The 18,554-nt window shown below is 38.9% G+C and overlaps 1 protein-coding gene across 1 annotated transcript in view; it reads right to left on the reverse strand.

Annotated features, from left to right (window-relative positions):
• The window catches only part of LOC134210810 (protein tramtrack, alpha isoform), a 149,652-nt gene that overhangs the window by 9,675 nt on the left and 121,423 nt on the right, over positions 1-18,554 (reverse strand). The window contains exons 6-7 of the mRNA XM_062687109.1: positions 1,563-2,488; positions 1,167-1,471 (exon numbers count right to left, since the gene is read on the reverse strand). Coding sequence (XP_062543093.1) covers positions 1,167-1,471; positions 1,563-2,488 — 1,231 coding nt within the window. The remainder of the gene's footprint in view (positions 1-1,166; positions 1,472-1,562; positions 2,489-18,554) is intronic.

Below are 18,554 nucleotides of genomic sequence, written 5' to 3' on the forward strand. Positions count from 1 at the left end.
TTTTTTAATTTTTCAAAGAAAAAGAGTTAGTCGAAATAAATACCTACAATGAAAACAATCCACGTGTTCTTTTGCAGTGAAGATAACCAAGGTCTTTGGGAAAATTTTCTCCCGTTCTGCAAGTTTGCGTCCTCGAAAAGTATCTTTGGGCTAGATACCCAAGCAACGTCTTTTCAACGCTGCGTATACGCGGATGTGCAACGGAAAAAAGCGGTAACCCAGCGTCGCGGTGCCGATGCACATCTGCCTTATTTTAACACTGCATGCATGTGCAAAACAATAAAAATAATTTGGTTTCAGAGTTGTAGATGATTTAAAAAAAACGGCTTTATGATTGTACGATTCATTCCGATGTTCATTCCGAAGCAGAAATTTCGAAGTCGTCAAATCTAGCGTTTATAAACTTTAAAACAGTTGATTTAGCCTTTCCTTGTCCTAACTTTCTACCTGTATCTAAAGTTCCACTACAATGTAGTCTACAATCGGTATAATCCTACCTACGATCATTCCATAGAACTCGTTATTTCCAATAAAACATGTCGAATGACTTCGTTTTCTCACCAATAAGCAGTGATCAGTTTAAGGCTCTTGTTTTTTTCTTTGTTTCAAAATGTGATTCGTTTGTAACCTTCCTAAAAATTTTACTCTGTCTCCCCTCTTCTAGTTGACTGACAATTTTCGAGCTGTTCTCGTCCAAATATTTTATATTGTAGGGGGAAACTTGCACAAATATGACCTGAACCTCCAAGCGGTCACTCCACCGACAAACAAAAGGGATTACGATCATCGTCGCCTTCTATCAGATTTGTGTGTTTGTCTACCGAATTTGATTTGTAAAATATCTTCGTTAATAATTGTATACTTTTTCCGCGTCTTGGCTGATTATTTCAAAGAAAATCCGAATACAGTAAAACGGTCCAGGTAAATCTGAGTAGACGAGCGTGATCGGGGGAGCGATCCAAGCCGGAGGCAGCGTTACAAAAAATGTTCCTTCCCAACAATAGTCTGAATGTGTGTTCTATTCTTACCCATCAAAAACAACAATGAACAACAAAGAGAATGACACAATTCCGCAAAAGTAAAGGTTCTCAACAAATCGGAGATCCACTTTTGCGTACAATCCACCTACACCATACACACAGAAAAAAAAATCGCCAATCGCTTACATTGAGCCCGATTTCGGATAATTCCGTAGTCCGGATTTGCCACTCCCGCTTCCGCTGTCGTTGCTGGTGGGGGCAGGGTTCTCCGCCGATTGGCGTTCGTGATACTCCTGGAAGCAGGGCACAATGCACAAGTTCGTCTGGCACTCGGGACAGTGGTACTTGGTTTTCCGTCGCAGTATCCTCCCGTGGGCGTCAATGGTGTTCCAGCAGAAATTGCAACCCAGCGCGGGACCCTCCCGTACCACCGGACAGTGGCTAGACCGTTGGCTGTCCAGGCCGGGTATTTCCGTCGATCGGCTGCTCATCTGTAGGAAAAGATAGATCAATTCACTGTAAATACTAGCATGCGAGGACAACATAAGGATTGATTTTGATTCAGGAAATGTTAGCACTTACCAAAGGGGATGAAGCAGACCGCGACAATTCGTCGCCTTTTATGCGAATTGAACTTGGCGTTGATGAACTCAGGTCGGCAAGTAGCGCTGCGGCGGTGGAGCTGGTGGTGCTGGTCGTGGTGATCGTTGTGATAGGAGCACTAGCACCTCCGGTGCTTGTACTAGCAACCACACTTCCCGATAAATGGTGCTGGTGCTGCTGTTGGAGCGATTCCATATCGGGAACGAGAACAACCGTTGGACTCGATGTGCGATCGGTTTGCAGGTGGATTTGTGGAATTGGGGGTACGGGTGTCGACGGTTCATCGTCCGAATCGGTTTTCAGAGAGGAGGACGGCGTTAGATAGTGGGTGGACCCACTACTGCTGGTGACCAGGGTCAACGGAGTTGAGCTTTGTGTGGTGGTCATTGAGTGAGAGAGCTGACGTTGCAGTGAGTAAGACGAAATAGTCTGAAACGCCTGATGCGCACCCAGCGAACTCGAGGTTTGGCTAGGCAACAGTGGGTGGGAGTGTTGTTTCACAAGATATGGCTGCTGAGATACGGTGAGATGATGTCCACCGTGTGAACGATCCGCGGGTGCTGATCGCGCTTCCGGTGGAGACGATACGGCTGGCGATGTTGGAATGATCGGTTCGGAAATTTGCCTTTCAAATCGATGGTGCGCCGGAACCGTCAATAGGTTTTGCGGATACATGGTCGTTCCGTCCGGCGTATCCAAGTCGGAACCGTACTGCTGGCCGGACGAGGATGAGTCACTTTCTTTCTTTATCCGCTGCTGGCGGATCAGTAGACGACCTCGTTTAGCAGCCGGACCCATACTGATCGAAGAGGATGATTCCAGGCTGGCGGAGAGACTAGATGTTCCGCTAGTACTGCTAGATTGGCCGGGCGTCAATCCAAGGGCAATCTTAGCCATTTCGGCAACTAAAAATAAAATGAAAGAAAGAATATTTTTAATCTGGTGGTCACTAGGCACGTGTTAGCACGATAAATCTTTCATAGGTAGAATCCACTTCCCGAATCAAAAAACGTTGGCTGAAATCGTCCATAAGTTTTGAAACTGAAATATTCCCAACACTAGGGACAGGGTAAATCTGCACACACTTAAATTGCTCTAACTTTTGATCCGTTAGAAAAAAATATAGAAATTTTGTGTAAATATAGTTTCATGTGTGAATTGATTTCATCAGGTGCTCAAAAGATTTCAAAATGACGATGAAAGCACAGTGCGATAAAGTTTAGCACGAGTATTTTGACAATAAGATCAGACGCGCATCGTGCCATCGGGAAAGATTAAGAATCGCGAATTTCAAGGTGTCTGGTATAACAAAACGATTCTAAGAACGTCTGATTGCTGATCGGAAGCAAAGATCCGAGAAAAAGCCGTCAGATTAACGAGCAAGACTTTTATGCAGAATGCCAAAACTTGAGCTGGACCACGTACAATGTTCAGAAGTCCCCAAACCGTGATAAGCAACAGAATATGTTCGCAGAAAAACCTGTTGTATGTGACTGCCAAGGATAAGTGTGATGTTCCCGAGAACCTTCGGATACAGAAGATGTTGGTTGGAGTTCGCCAAAAAGTTCTTAATTTGGCGAACGTTTTGTACTTGCGTAAAGCGGAGTACACTTTTCGTTACCGCTAGCAAAATGAGTGGACATGTGTATTTGGGAAGAATGTCTTGAAAAGCTTTTTCTTTTTGTCCTGAACTGCCGTTATACGCATAACTGTCCCATGTATATAGGAAATTTCAGTAAACATGGGACAAACATGCATATGACGGCAATGAAGGCTCACGACGATCTTCTGGCCGTTATACGCATAACTGTCCCATGTATATAGGAAATTCCAGCAAACATGGGACAAATATGCATATGACGGCAGTGAAGGCTCACGACGATCTTCTGGCCGGATTTATCATCATTGTGTCGAAAAATCTGAACCCAAACACTCGGGAACTGCGGTCAATAGAAAAGTACCATAATGAAGAAGCACGTTCTAAAATGATCTAAAATGGTGAAAAATGTAGAATATGGGTTCCCAAACGGTGGGTCATGGACTGATCAATGGTGGGTCGCGAAAGACAAATTTTGATGAATACGTTTAACCTAGAGTCCTATAAGAAGAGTAACGTCATGTGCCACATTTGACAGGTCTCCTGCTCGTTTGGAACGCGCATTTGTATGGAACTGACAGACGATTCTGTTCCAATTCTGACACTTGACGACACTGTTATTATAGTCACTGTAGTTTAACCCTATTTTATCACACAAATTTATTTCAGCAATTAGATATGGCTCCAGGATGAATAGATGACTAGAAAACAACTCATTTTACGAATTCCTTCTTTAGTTACCCAAAAGAGGTTAACACATGAATACTGAACAGAGGCAGACACTCAGAAATAGAAATACAATAAAAATTCAACTCAAATCCAATTCCAATATAATCCTATCCAAATACGACCCAAATCCAATCTTAATCTAATCCAAAACCAATACAATCTTAATCCAATCCAAAACCAATCCAAAATCATTCCCAATTCAATTCAAATCCAATCAAAATGTAATCCAATTTCAATCCAAATCTAATCTCAATCCAGTCCAAATCTAATCCAAATCCAATCCAAAACTAATCCAATTCAAATTCAATCCAAACCCAATATGGAATGGATTTACCAATTCAAATTCGATCCAAATCCAAATACAAATCGAATGTAAATCCAATTCAAATCCATTCCCAATTCAATCCACATCCAATTCAAATCCAATCCATTCTCAATTCAATCCTATTAACACAATAGCAATCGCCCAAATCTCTCACTTATTGCTAATGCAGTGTAGTCTATTAAGAGGTTATGTGCGACCAACGCAAGGAAGCTGCGATAAACGGAATTCAACAATTCGCTAAAAAGGCCAGCACGCGCGGAGCGCAAGAAGAAGGCCATAGAATATGGCGACCGTGACAGGACATTATCAATATACACGAATACCGTTTGGACTAAATATTAACCCAAATAGTTTTCAGCGTATGCTATGGCAATAGCTATGGCAGCTTTGACACCTGAACACGTATTCATCTTGACGATGTTATAGTAATAGGATGTTCTACCCAGCATCATCTTAAAAAAAATATCCAAAGTATATCAACGATTGCGACACTATAATATTAAATTAAATCCGAGTAAATGCAATTTTTTCAAAGAGAAGTGACGTATTTAGGACACAACATTACAGACAAAAGAATCTACCCTGATGACTCGAAATTTTCAGCAGTCAAAAACTTTCCTTTAGACATTCTCGTCCTAAATCTAAATTGCTCCGAAAAATCTTCAATTAAATTCCTTTCAAAATTCCAGCAAGAATTATTACGAAAATTTCATTGAAAAAGCTTTTCACGAAAATAATGGAAGAATGAAATAGGAAATCCTAATAGAATTTTCGGAGGTGTTTCTAACGGAGATTTCAAATTTCCTGAAAAAAAATTAATTTTGAATTTCTAAAGAATTCTCGAAGAAATTTCCAAATGATTTCCGAACAAAAATTACAAAGGATTCCTAAAAGAAATTCTTAAGGATTTTCTGAAGAGATTCCCGAAAGAATGCGCAAAGGAAATTTTAAAGGAATTTCAAAAGGAATCTCAGATTTCAATCCTGAGGGAAATTTCTTCCTAGAGCTTCCAAAGGGATTTCTTGAGAAAGTACTGACAGAATTCTTAAAATATATTCGGAAGAAATTCCTAAAGGAATTTCCAAAAGTAATCCTAAAACAATTGCCGTAGGTGTTGTAGGTACTGAAAAAATCCTAAAATAAGGATCTTCCGAAATTACAGGGCTGTGGTAAGTCTGCACCTCTAGACCAATTTAAAAAAAAATCCCAAGGAGATATCACGAGAAATCTTTATTTTAAGTTCAATCAAAGTTAATTGCCTATTTCCGGGGATTAAACCACCCGACATGGACATTAATTTACAATGTTGTGAAAACACCTATGTGAATATGTACGTTATGTGGAAGATATTGATTTGGAAAATGTATTGGAGGAAACCAATTTTCCTTCGATGGATCTCGAACCCATGACCCTACAGTACGCTAGAGTGGTGCTTTAACCAACTAGGCTACGAAGGACCTTCGTCAGCCTTCGCAACCTAGCGGCTAGAAGCCTAACCAGGAATGTACTCTTCGGGTTCTTTGATTGAACTTACCCACACTGGGACAGAGCCGCCTCACAGCTTAGTGTTCATTAAGCACTTCCACAGTTATTAACTGCGAGGTTTCTAAGCCAAGTTACCATTTTTGCATTCGTATATCATGAGGCTAGCACGATGATACTTTTATGCCCAGGGAAGTCGAGACAATTTCCAATCCGAAAATTGTCTAGACCGGCACCGGGAATCGAACCCAGCCACCCTCAGCATGGTCTTGCTTTGTAGCCGCGCGTCTTACCGCACGGCTAAGGAGGGATTGAACTTAGTGTTTATGTTCAAATTGGAGATAAGTAAAATTACAGTTCATGTAGAATGATAGTAGTTAGAAGCTAAAACACACATTTTCCAAATTAATATCTTCCACACAAAGTACATATTATATGAGTTTTCACAACATTGTAAAATAAACACTAAATTAAAGTTCATTTTTACTTTTCAATCCATTAAACATAAAAGGCAACACATAAACTAAACTCGAACCAGTTAGCCATACAAAAAACATACTTAAGTCAGATTGGTAAGATAAGTCAGTTGTAAATATTTATAGTTGTAGTAATGGAAACGTGTGCTTAGGTCCATCTTTGGCGGTGTGCATAAAAACGGCGTGTGGTGGTGAAGGATAAAAAAGGAGCTCGCTCAACTCTACGGCGAACCAAGCATCCAGAAGGTAACTATAGCAGGAAGTGTACGATGGGCAGGGCATGTTGCAAGAAAGCCAGACAGCAACCTTGCAAGGATTTTTTTTTTTAACTAAATTTATTTGCTAATTATCTAATACATGCATTCATCTCTTAGACTAGGTGTTCCGTGTTTTCTTAACACTATCATCCTTATTTGCTATATTACATTTTTAGTTATTATTAATACATTTCAATTGCCTCTGGCAGTTAGGATATTTCCTCTGGTTGAATTGAACCATGTAGGAATTACAATGTTTTTTTACTTAAACTAAACTTAACCTAATTTATACTAAGGGTACAAGGAGCTAATCGTTGCAATAGAAGATTGCAACGATTTTGTCTAAAATTGGAAATTATTTTGTTGGACATTTGTTGCAATGTCTCAATATTAGAAATTCTATGAAGTTCATTGGTACTATACCACGGAGGCAACTTCAGAATCATTTCCAGAATTTTATTTTGAATCCTCTGAAGTGCCTTCTTTCTGGTATTGCAGCAACTAGTCCATATTGGCACAGCATACAACATGGCAGGTCTAAAAATTTGTAAATAAAAAGTTTGTTCTTAAGACAAAGTTTTGATTTTCTGTTTAAAAGTGGATATAGACACTTAATATATTTGTTACATTTGGCTTGAAGGCCTTCAATGTGATTTTTAAAAGTTAATTTTTGATCTAGCAGAAGTCCTAAATATTTAGCTTCGCTAGACCAATTAATTGGAACCCCATTCATAGTGACAATATGTCTGCTAGAAGGTTTCAAATAAGAAGCTCTCGGCTTATGTGGGAAAATTATAAGCTGAGTTTTGGAAGCATTCGGGGAAATTTTCCATTTTTGCAAGTAAGTGGAGAAAATATCCAAACTTTTTTGCAATCTTCTACAAATGACACGAAGGCTACGCCCTTTGGCTGAGAGACCTGTGTCATCTGCAAACAAAGATTTTTGACACCCTGGTGGTAAATCAGGTAAGTCAGAAGTAAAAATGTTATACAAAATGGGCCCCAGTATGCTGCCTTGGGGAACACCAGCTCTTACAGGTAATCTATCAGATTTAGAATAAATAATTTTGGATCAGTTTAATAATGTACAGAGGAAAATTAAAATTCATCAATTTTACAATCAAACCTTCATGCCAAACACTGTCAAATGCTTCCTCTATATCAAGAAGAGCAACTCCAGTCGAATATCCTTCAGATTTGTTGAGCCGAATTAAGTTCGTAACTCTTAATAACTGATGAGTGGTTGAATGCCCATGGCGAAAACCAAATTGCTCATCAGCAAAAATAGAATTGTCATTAATATGAACCATCATTCTATTTAAAATAATCTTTTTCAAACAGTTTGCTTATTGAAGAAAGCAAACTGATTGGGCGATAACTAGATGCCTCAGCTGGATTTTTGTCCGGCTTCAAAATTGGAACAACTTTGGCCTTTTTCCATTTATCTGGAAAGTATGCCAATTGAAAACATTTGTTAAATAAATTAACCAAAAAGGATAAAGAGCTCTCAGGAAGTTTTTGATAAGTATGGAGAACATACCATCATCACCCGGGGCTTTCATATGTTTAAATTTTCTAGTAATAGATCTCACTTCATCCAAATTAGTTCCCAACGAAGGGTCAAAAACATTATCTTGATCGAGAATGTCTTCGAAGCTTCGTGTAACCTGATCCTCAATTGGACTAGTGAGACCTAGACTAAAATTATGGGCACTCTCGAACTGCTGAGCAAGTTTTTGAGCCTTTTCGCCATTTGTTAATAAAATTTTATTTCCCTCTTTAAGCGCTGGAATTGGCTTTTGAGGTTTTTTAAGAATTTTCGTTAATTTCCAAAAGGGTTTCGAACTGGGATCCAACTTCGAGACATTATTCTCAAAGTTGGTATTTCTCACAATAGCGAAACGTTTTTTAATTTCATTTTGCAAATCTCGCCAAATAACTTTCAACGCGGGATCGCGAGTTCTTTGGTATTGCCTTCTTCTCACATTTTTAAGACGGATCAGTAGCTGAAGATCGTCGTCAATAATAATGGAGTTGAATTTAATTTCACATTTAGGAATTGCAATGCCTCTGGCTTCGACAATTAAATTTGTCAAAGATACGAGCGCATTGTCAATATCACTTTTGGTATTCAAAGGAATATCAACATCAAAATTCCTATCGATATATGTTTTATATAAATCCCAATCAGCTCTATGATAACTAAAAGTAGAGCTGATTGGATTGTAAATGGATTCTTGTGAGATCTCAAACGTCACAGGAAGGTGATCAGAGTCAAAGTCAGCATGAGTTACCAATTGGCCACACAGCTGACTTGAATCCGTTAAAACTAAATCAATTGTAGAAGGATTTCGACTGGAAGAAAAACAAGTAGGGCCATTGGGATATTGAATAGTATACAGGGTGGCCACTGAAAATCGATTTTCAAATTCCCGGTTTTCTCCCGCTTTTCCCGATAATTTTTTTCACATTTTCCCGGTTTTTATATAACTCAAAAAAATCTCGGGTACTTATTCAAAAGGACATATGTGATTTTGTAAACAAAGATTGAAACGTCGATTTATTCGATCTGATGGCACTCCCACGCAAACCAACACCACCAACAGGTAGCCGAAGGCTTCCCCTACCTGTCTGTGGTGATGGTTCGCGTGGGAGGGCTATCAGATTGGACAATTCGACGTTTGAATCTTTGTTTACAAAATCACATACGTCCTTTTGAATAAGTACCCGAGAAATATTGTAAGAGTTTTTGAACTTTAAACTAGGTGTTTATTTTCTGAGGTCAGAGACCAGTTTTATATCGAAGCAACTAATAATTTGTATCGAACATTAAATTACCAACAAAGTTTTATGCAAATGCTTTAATCAATAGGCACTCTGAAATCTTGCACTTCGTGGCCAGGAAGTTCTAATGTCAACAGGCATTTAATCAAAATGGTAATACAACATGAGCCCCTAGAATGGTTACAATGGTTTGATTCTTTTCTTAGTTGCAAAACTTTCGTAAGATTCTATCAGAGCCAATGAATATTGCTTGCCAGTCTAAGCAAAACGAAATGTTTTTAGTGTCCAGCTCTGTTTGATCTAATTCAGACTATTTCAAAGAATACCTTCCTGTGTAACTGATAAAACTTTACAAATTTTAGCAAAATTATGTGAGGACACACAATTTTCTTTTATAAAGTAAATTTAATAAAATCGATGTTTTCAACTTAGAGACTAAAATTCACAAAATTATAAAACAGCTACAGTCGACTTTCTACATCTCGATCAAACATAAAAGGGCAAATATGTAAACATCATGTGATATTTCTCATTGAAATGAGAAATTGCAGTACTGATCTTAATAATGACAACAGCTTATGATTCTGAAATTTTTAAAGATATTTCATTTCAGATAAGTATCAAAAAAATTCCATTTCTCAATCATTTTCAATGATTCTACATTTTTTAATATAGACGTGCTCGTTGGTCTAGTGGCTACCGCTTCTGCCTTATAAGCAGGAGGTCGTGGGTTCCATTCCAGGCTCGTGCCTTTCCTACTTTGTATTTCTATCTTAGTTCTCGTGTTTCACGTTCTACCAAAACGATTCCTACTGGTATAACCTTCCACACAATCCCAAAACCTCCCGTGGCACCTATGAGAGGCCGTAGAAATCTCTGCATCTTTCTGAAGTTAGGTGTTCAACTAACCATCCTTCCCCTTCCTCAGCATTCGCAAGGACGTGGACAGATCTCGATTATTGGAGAGTGCATTGCCTCCATCTAAGATATCTGTGGTAACTGATGAAAGTGATGCTACTCTCATACAATAGTCTTGGCTTGTACCACCTACGAACTTGTGCGAAATGCTCAATGCTAATGCTAATTGTAGAATTTTTGAATATAATTCTAAACAACCCTATTCAAATATATATCCGATCTCGCTCGGGTTTTATTCTCGATAATTGAGTTGATTGAAGCGTCGAACTCTAGATTGGTTTCAATTCGCCATTTTTTTCGAATTCGGTGTAGTTGATACAAAAAACATAGAGGTACATCATCTTAAGGCGAACTTGGACATTGGAAGAATAACTTAAAGTTGAATACATCCATTTAAAAGAATGATTATTTTGATATTCGATTCAATGCGTACCACATAACACAATATTTATGATATATTTCACTCGAAATTGATATCAAAATGATCTAGTAACAACACAAACTGGATTTGGGATAAAGATCCACTTATTTTTTTGTTTCTCTTACACACCATGTTGTAAAATCAAATAAAATCAGTTAGAATGCGACTGAATAATAAACATTGAAGAGTAATTATTTTCCTAATATCATTTTCATTAAAAATTTCAAAGAATTCAAAAATTTTTTCCCGGTACATGTCCTGAATTCCCGGTTTTTCCCGCTTTTTTTCCCGGTGACTTCAATTTCCCGTCTTTTTCCCGCTTTTCCCGTTTTTCCCGGTTCGGTGGCCACCCTGAGCATAATATCCCGCAGAACAATCTTCAAATAAAATTTTGCCGTTGGAATTGCTTTGAACGGTGTTTGGCATTGAAGTCACCAATTACGAAAAATTTTGATTTGTTGCGAGTCAGAATTTGAAGATCAGCTTTCAACAAATTCTTTTGCTGCCCATTGCATTGAAAAGGCAAATAGGCTGCAATGAAGGAAAATTATCCAAAATTTGTTTCAACAGAAACTCCCAAGGTTTCAAAAACTTTGGTTTCGAACGAAGAAAATAATTTATGTTTGATACGTCTATTAATGACAATGGCGACCCCACCACAGGCGCTGTCAAGACGATCGTTTCTGTAGATAAAATAATTTGGATCTCTTTTAATGGAGAGTCCTGGTTTTAAATAAGTTTCTGTTATAATGGCAATATGCACATTATGAACTGTTAGGAAGTTGAATAATTCATCTTCCTTACCCTTTAGAGAGCGGGCATTCCAATTTAGAACTTTCACACAATTATTTAGATCCATTAAAACGGAGTCCGATAACAATTTTTTGTGTTTTTTATACCAACCTGAACAGCTTCAGGTATGGTATTTGCTTTGAACATTGCATCAATCATGTGATGCAATTGTTCAGTTAAAAAATCAAAATCGGAAGCAGTCATGCTACCTGAATCGGCAACATGACCGTTATTTTCCGTTGGAACATGGGAATAAACCTCATTTTGAGAAGAGAAATTTTGTCTACCAGCAGCGATGTTTGCATACGTAGGTACATTCGAAAAATTGGAATTTACTGAAGTGCTTGCTACCCGTTGACGAGCGGCAAAATTTGTTTGTGGATTGTGGTGGGTATGAATTGCTCGACCGGTAACTGGTTTCGAAATTTGAGCGTTTGAAAACTTTCTACCCGTCGAATCTGGGATCCGATTGGAATTTCCGTCATCAATTTTGCACGGGAATTCAAAACTTTTTGCGTGAAGGGCATTCCCAGAAATTGGATTTATGATTGCCCCACAATTTGCACACTTAAATTTATTGAATCTTCTCTCACAGGACATGCGTCCTTGGCGTGGAGGTTCCACCACAAATCATGCATTTAGCATCCATGTGACAATGTTTGGTTCCATGACCCCACTTTTGGCACTTACGGCACTGGGTGGGGTTTTGAAATTTCCCCAGGCCTGCGGAAATGTTCCCATGTAACACGGACATGAGACATAATACAGGCCTTTTCCAAATTTTTCATATTATTTAGTTCACTTTTGTTAAAATGAACTAAATAAAATTCTTGAGAAATGCCCCTCTGGGAAGTACCAGAGTGGGATTTCTTTTTCATCTTAATTACTTGGACTGGTGAAAATCCAAGTAATTGAGAAATTTCAATTTTAATCTCATCCAGTGATTTATCATCACTGGGGAGACCTTTCAAGACGACTTTGAACAATCGCTCAGTTTTGTCGTCGTATGTGAAGAATTTATGGCGCTTCTCAGTTAAATACTGAAGAAGACGTTTGCGATCGTCAAAGGATCCAGGCAAAACGCGGCAGTCACCCTTCCTAGCAATCTGAAATGAACCTTGATCCCCTGAAGGTTACTCAAAATCTCATTCCGGAAGCCAGAAAACTCGGCAACAGATACCACAATTGGCGGAATCCTTTGCTTTTTCGCATGAATCGAATCACCTGGGCTAAAGGTAGATTCGATTTGCTCAATTTCATCATTAATCAAATCGAACTGATTGCTCAGTTCGATAGGAGAAGAAACAATGTCAACATTAGATTTAGAAGGAATATCTGAAGTCTCCAGCTTCCTTCTATTTTTTCCGCGCTTTGGCAGGACGGTCTTGAAACCTTGTTTCTTTGAAGGAAGTGGAGAATTCAGAGACCCCCCTTCCTCTTGTTTTTATTAATGCTCATGGCTGAGCGTAGAGACGTGACCTTCTAAGAGGTTTTTTCCCAGAACGGTGTCCCTGCAGGATTACCACCGCTTGTCGGAATTTTACTTCCGCAAACGGGTCCAACGTAAAACGAAGGCACGGGTCCTTGCAAAGATCGTAACGGGATCAGTGGGTACAAATAGCGCTAAGAAGCACCGTTGAAATTAAAATAGCTTCGGGTAGTATTAAAAACTTCCTTCCGCAAAGAGAGAAAGAACCGCACAGCACGAAAGCACGATGCGGTCTTAACCTTGCAAGGATGGTTTTTACTTCCGACCCGGCAGGTGCAAGAGCAGCAAACTTCGTGTACTAACCTGGCACAGAGCGATTAGGCGAGCGTGGAGCGTAACGGAGGATGGAGAGACTCGAACCACGTATTGTGGCGTCAAATTGTTGATTCAGTGTTATCTGTTTAGATGTTAACTACCGTGATATGCCCTAATTTCGCACGCGCCCTAACTTCGCGCATCATAAAATCATTATTTTTTTCAATTTTTAGGTACCAGTCAAAATTGAAAAATCGGGAGGATTACAAAATATTATTGTTGTTGAATGTTTTTCACGAAAGAATTTGAAAAACGAACTTGGTTTAGTACACCAAATAAAATTATTTCAATTTGATCCTCCCATCGACCGCCATATTTGCTTGTGCTTAGCACACAAGCGAAGAACATGACCTAAGTAAACAAATGATTTTACTGTGCAAAAGTGGCTACTTTTTGGGAATATTTAGTGCTGTCCAATGAGCAACTCGAAGTAGCTCGAAGTTGTTCCCGTCCTGCTCGTTCTTTTTTGTCAACAAATGGGCATGAGCAGGACAGGGAGAAACTTCGAGCTACTTCAAGCTCTCATTAGTGCTGTCCTACTTCGAGCTGCTCATTGGACAGCACTTTTGTGTTTATGTTTGTTATATATTTATGTAATTATGCTCTGTTGGATATGTTCATTCGTCATTACTATTAAAAAGTGTGAAATTTAGTGTATTTTGCATTTATTTAGACTTCCGCTTCGTGCGCGAAATTGGGCATATGAGAGTAATTACGGTGCCTAATTTCGTTTATTGTTGTTTCGTAGTTTCATTTGCACCATTCTAACGCAATAAAAGCAACATGATGCACAGTTTTACACTAAATAGAACTCGAAGAGTATATTCTATACGCTTTGTATCTAATTATTTTCTGGCGGATACCACTGACATCGACTAATGTTGACTAGCAACCCTATAACCAGAGACCGGCGGAGTGAAAAACTGTCGAAATGGCAACGTATGAAAATGCATGAAATCGTGAAAATGATGCTGGCAGCACTTGAACTTTTTGCTTGCTTCTTATGGGTGCAAAAAGTAAACAAGTCGAAATGGAACCGCTTTTGACGGTTCGATTGGAAACAAGATGGCGTCTTCGCCGATCTCTTATTCTAGTATTTCTAATGTTGACTTGACAAATCTTATACAGGTTAGTGCTTGCAATAGCTTTCAAATTCGATGTGAAAAATTATGCTAATCTTAGTCAAGGATAGCGTCGGAAGCGGTTAATGTCAGATCAGTTTATAGCAGCCGCCATTATAGCTAGCGTGGAAAGCTGGATAGCAGCTTTTTCGATAAGGTAAACAATATTAAAGATGTCTTATACACATATTTGAAGATGTCCTATTTGGAAGATAGCGGAATTTAAGACTTTCATACATGATGTCTCGAAAGTTCAAACTTTTCTTAATACACCAGCTAAACATTGCTCATTGCTTTTTTCCTAAAATATGGTTAACATTACAGAAGGAAACGATATATTAGGAATTTTGACTTGTGTGGACTAAAAATCATGAAACAAAATCTAACTAAGTTAATGTGACCAGATGTCCCGCGTTTCGCGGGACGCTGCATTTTTCAACTTCGTTTTACAAATTTATTACAATTCATACAGCCTTACAAATATTTTTCCAATTTTTTTTGGGCCAACATCTATACGAAATGCACTTTTGGAGAATCCACTTTCAAGCCAGTGACGCAATCCAGATAGGCGTCCCGCGTTTCGCAGGACGCTTGCTGGTCACATTAAACTAAGTTCCAGGTCCGAAATATAGGAGCATACCATTCCGACTAAATAATGGGTACTGACGGTTGTCTGATACCGCTATCCACGTATTTTTAGCAATGAATGCATGCTTATATTGGTCAATTGATTATATTTCATCAATCCAATAACGATATTCAATTTCAAACTTGAGCGAAATTAGGACCCTTTTGCGCGAAATTAGGGACCATCATATTTTCATGCGCGAAATAAGGAAAATACAATGGTCTCAGATTTACACCGCATTTTTTTTACATTGAAGCAAAATTTGCAAGTAACATTTTTTGAGAACCCAGAATCATTCTACTAAGTGATGCAGTAGCAAATGTTCCCAAATAAGCACTACATGTTTTTCTATGAACGTTTCAACTTTGTCAGATCTCAAGTGCGCGAGATTAGGGTACTTCACGGTGAATAAGAAATGAAACGGCAAAAAAATCAAACGGATTGAAAACAACCTGGTCCACTTTATGGACGTTTTTGGATTTCTTAGCTAAAAACATCAAATCAAGATTTCTCGAGATTCCTCCTAGGGATTTTTTTTAAATTGTCCAGAGGTGCAGAATGGACTGGATGCAAGGTATCTTAGTGAAGGTGCCCTAAAAGGGTGACCTGACTGTATGCGATAACTGGCGAGGCATTATGTTGCTGTGTACCGTTCTCAAAGTTCTATGCAAAATTATCCTAGCCCGGATTTAGGAGAAGATCGATGCGACTCTCCGCCGGCAGCAGGTCGGATTCCATGCCGGAAGACCATATTGTCACGCTCCGTATCATTCTGCAACAGGTCAACGAATTCCAAGAGTCCCTTTACTTAGTATTCATTGACTACGAAAAAGCTTTTGACCGTCTCAATCACGAGAATATGTGAGAAAATCATCGGCCTCATCGAGGCACAGTACGAGGCCTTTTCGTGTAGAGTGCTGCACCTGCACCTTGTCCGACCCTATCCGGGTCTTAGCTGGTGTGAGGCAAGATTGTATTATATCACCGTTCCAGTTTCACAGTAGCCGGGCAACCAGTGGAGAATGTTGAAAGCTTCCAATATCTTCATAGCCAAATGGCGTCAGACGGCGGTACCAAGATCAACATAGGCACACGGATCAAGAAAATAAGGGATGCCTTTGCGAGTTTAAGAAATATCTGGAAAACCAGGCAGGTAAGTGAACGCACCAAAATACGAATTTTCAACTCTAACGTGAAATCTGTGCTATTATACGCTAGCGAAACATGCTGTGTGTCAGTGGAGAACACTCAACGGCTGCAGGTGTTAATCAACAGATGCCTGCGGTATATAATTCGGGCCTGGTGGCCTCAAAACTGGATCTCAAACAACGAGCTTCATCGTCGTTGTCACCAGAGGCCGATAGCAACAGAAATTCGGGATCGAAAGTGGGGCTGGGTCGGCCACACTCTACGTAGGGGCGGAAACGAAATCTGTAAACAAGCATTAGACTGGAACCCAGCGGGACATCGCAGCAGAGGCAGACCCAGAGGCTCTTGGCGGCGAAGCCTCAATAAAGAAATAAAAGAAGTCGACCGAAATCTAACCTGGCAACAGGTACACTGCCTATAACCGCATATCAGTCCCATATGAAAAAATAGCAAATCGAGGAAACGATCATTTAAATATAATCATTATTTTCTTCAGCGTTGCTTGATTGAAATGCTTTTCAAACATTTTTCACGCCAGTGTGGTGTAAAAATATTTATCTTTTACAATGCATTGCATAATTGAAATGATTTTTGTTTATTTTTACGAAAATAATCCATAGGACAGGATATGCGGTTACTTTGACTATTGGAAGAGAAAGTAATCGCATATCCTGTCTCACTACGTTGAATTCTGAAGAAAGTTACGTCAAGAATAACAAATCGTGCATTTCGCATTACTGTCGTGTAGCACCAAAACGATTGTAATTGCTATCGTACTTTCCTGTAATAAGAGTTGTAGACTAGTTTCCCGAGCAAAGTCTGAAAACATAAAGAGAGCATATAGAAAACATATTTTGATATAGATATCAAATTGAAATCATATATTGTTTTCAAATATGAATCATCATGCCTGATTACATATTTTGATCTTATTTTGCTGTTGATTTCTAAATGGTATGATCTGACATCAAACTGTTTACTTATTTTATTATCGGAACCAATATCAAAATTAGTTTTCGATTTGCTTTCATTGACAGCAGGAATAGTTTTCGATTTGATGTCACAGTAAGATTTTTCTGCTGTAGATTTTGATCTTTTAACCGTTGAAACGACCAAAAGGATATCAACCTGAGTTATCAAAATTTGACGATTTCACAACAACAAAATTAATTATCGATTTGCTCTCAAGCTTTGCTCGGGTTTATAGCCAAATTATAAAAATGTTCATTTTTATCGTGAAATGAGAACACGAAAGTTGTGAAACATGTGAATCGACAGAGCAAGCCAAACATCCTCTGGACATTACTGCCGTGAATCGCATATCTGTCCCATCTTTGCTGGGTTTCCTATTCATATGGGACAAATATGCGATTCACGGCAGATTAGTATATCCACAAAAGATTATGTGACATTGTCCCAACGTGTTTGCATAGACTTATGGTAGATCATGTTTAGTAATCTTTTGGGATATAATATCCAATGGGTTTCTACTCTGTTCAATCTCAATTTCGTATGACCGGGCTTTAAACATCATCCGCTGGCCGAGATAACAGTTCTAACAATATTTGTCATAATAAAAACAAGAAAAGAAAATCTTCCTGAATCAGAGTCAGTTTAAATTCATGTTTATGGGACATATTGTACGGTTACTTTCACAATGGGACTCAAATGCTGTTACTTGCAAGATGGGACAAATCGCCTTGGCATTTTTTATTTTTTATTTTTAGAACAAATTATACAGTTTTATTTAAAAGCGTACAAATATAAACCAAAATATAACCATTAGTCATCAAAACTAAAAAATGATGAAAAGTCATATGGGACAGTTATGCGATTAAAGGCAGTACAAGCGATAGCTGGGCAACGCTCAGGATGGAGATCTTTCAAGTCGGCCCTTTGGAGCACCGGAGGTGTACAGGATTCATAAGTAAGTAAAGTAGAGGTGCAGAATTAGCACAAGAATCGAGCCCTGTACTTGGTTTTGATGGACATTTTTATTTAATAATAACGGTCTACCGGCGCACCGTTTGGAGGCTAGTAAAGAGGCGGAACGAAAGATCCGTCTCGTTACCGAGAAGAAAAGGTTGGGTTGGGGAAGTCCAAGCTGGAGGTGTGTTGGTCTGTATGCCCAGTAAGCATGAACCAACAACCTCAGTTTTCAAGTGCTACCATCCAGGATATAACATCATTTCCTGACGATGTGAGCGGTTTTATAGCAAAGGAAAATGATGTTTATTCTTGTAGCAGCCACTGTCCTTCAAGGTGGAGTATAGAGCAGCACATTAGGGTAATAGATAGTATTGTAGCGAAACTAACCGATTTTAGCCCGTTAGTAGTAGCAGGTAACTTCAGTGGGCAGTGGACTGGGGATCCCGGTTCAGTAATTCTACCGTTACCAGGTCATATCAATACACTGTTAGGGTGGCTCAAATTAGTATGGGAAAAACTTTTTTCAACTTTTTTGATGGGCCGCCCTCTTATTCGGCTC

The sequence above is a fragment of the Armigeres subalbatus genome, chromosome 2 (genome assembly GCF_024139115.2).
Source record: "Armigeres subalbatus isolate Guangzhou_Male chromosome 2, GZ_Asu_2, whole genome shotgun sequence".
Classification (NCBI taxonomy): Eukaryota; Metazoa; Arthropoda; class Insecta; order Diptera; family Culicidae; genus Armigeres; species Armigeres subalbatus.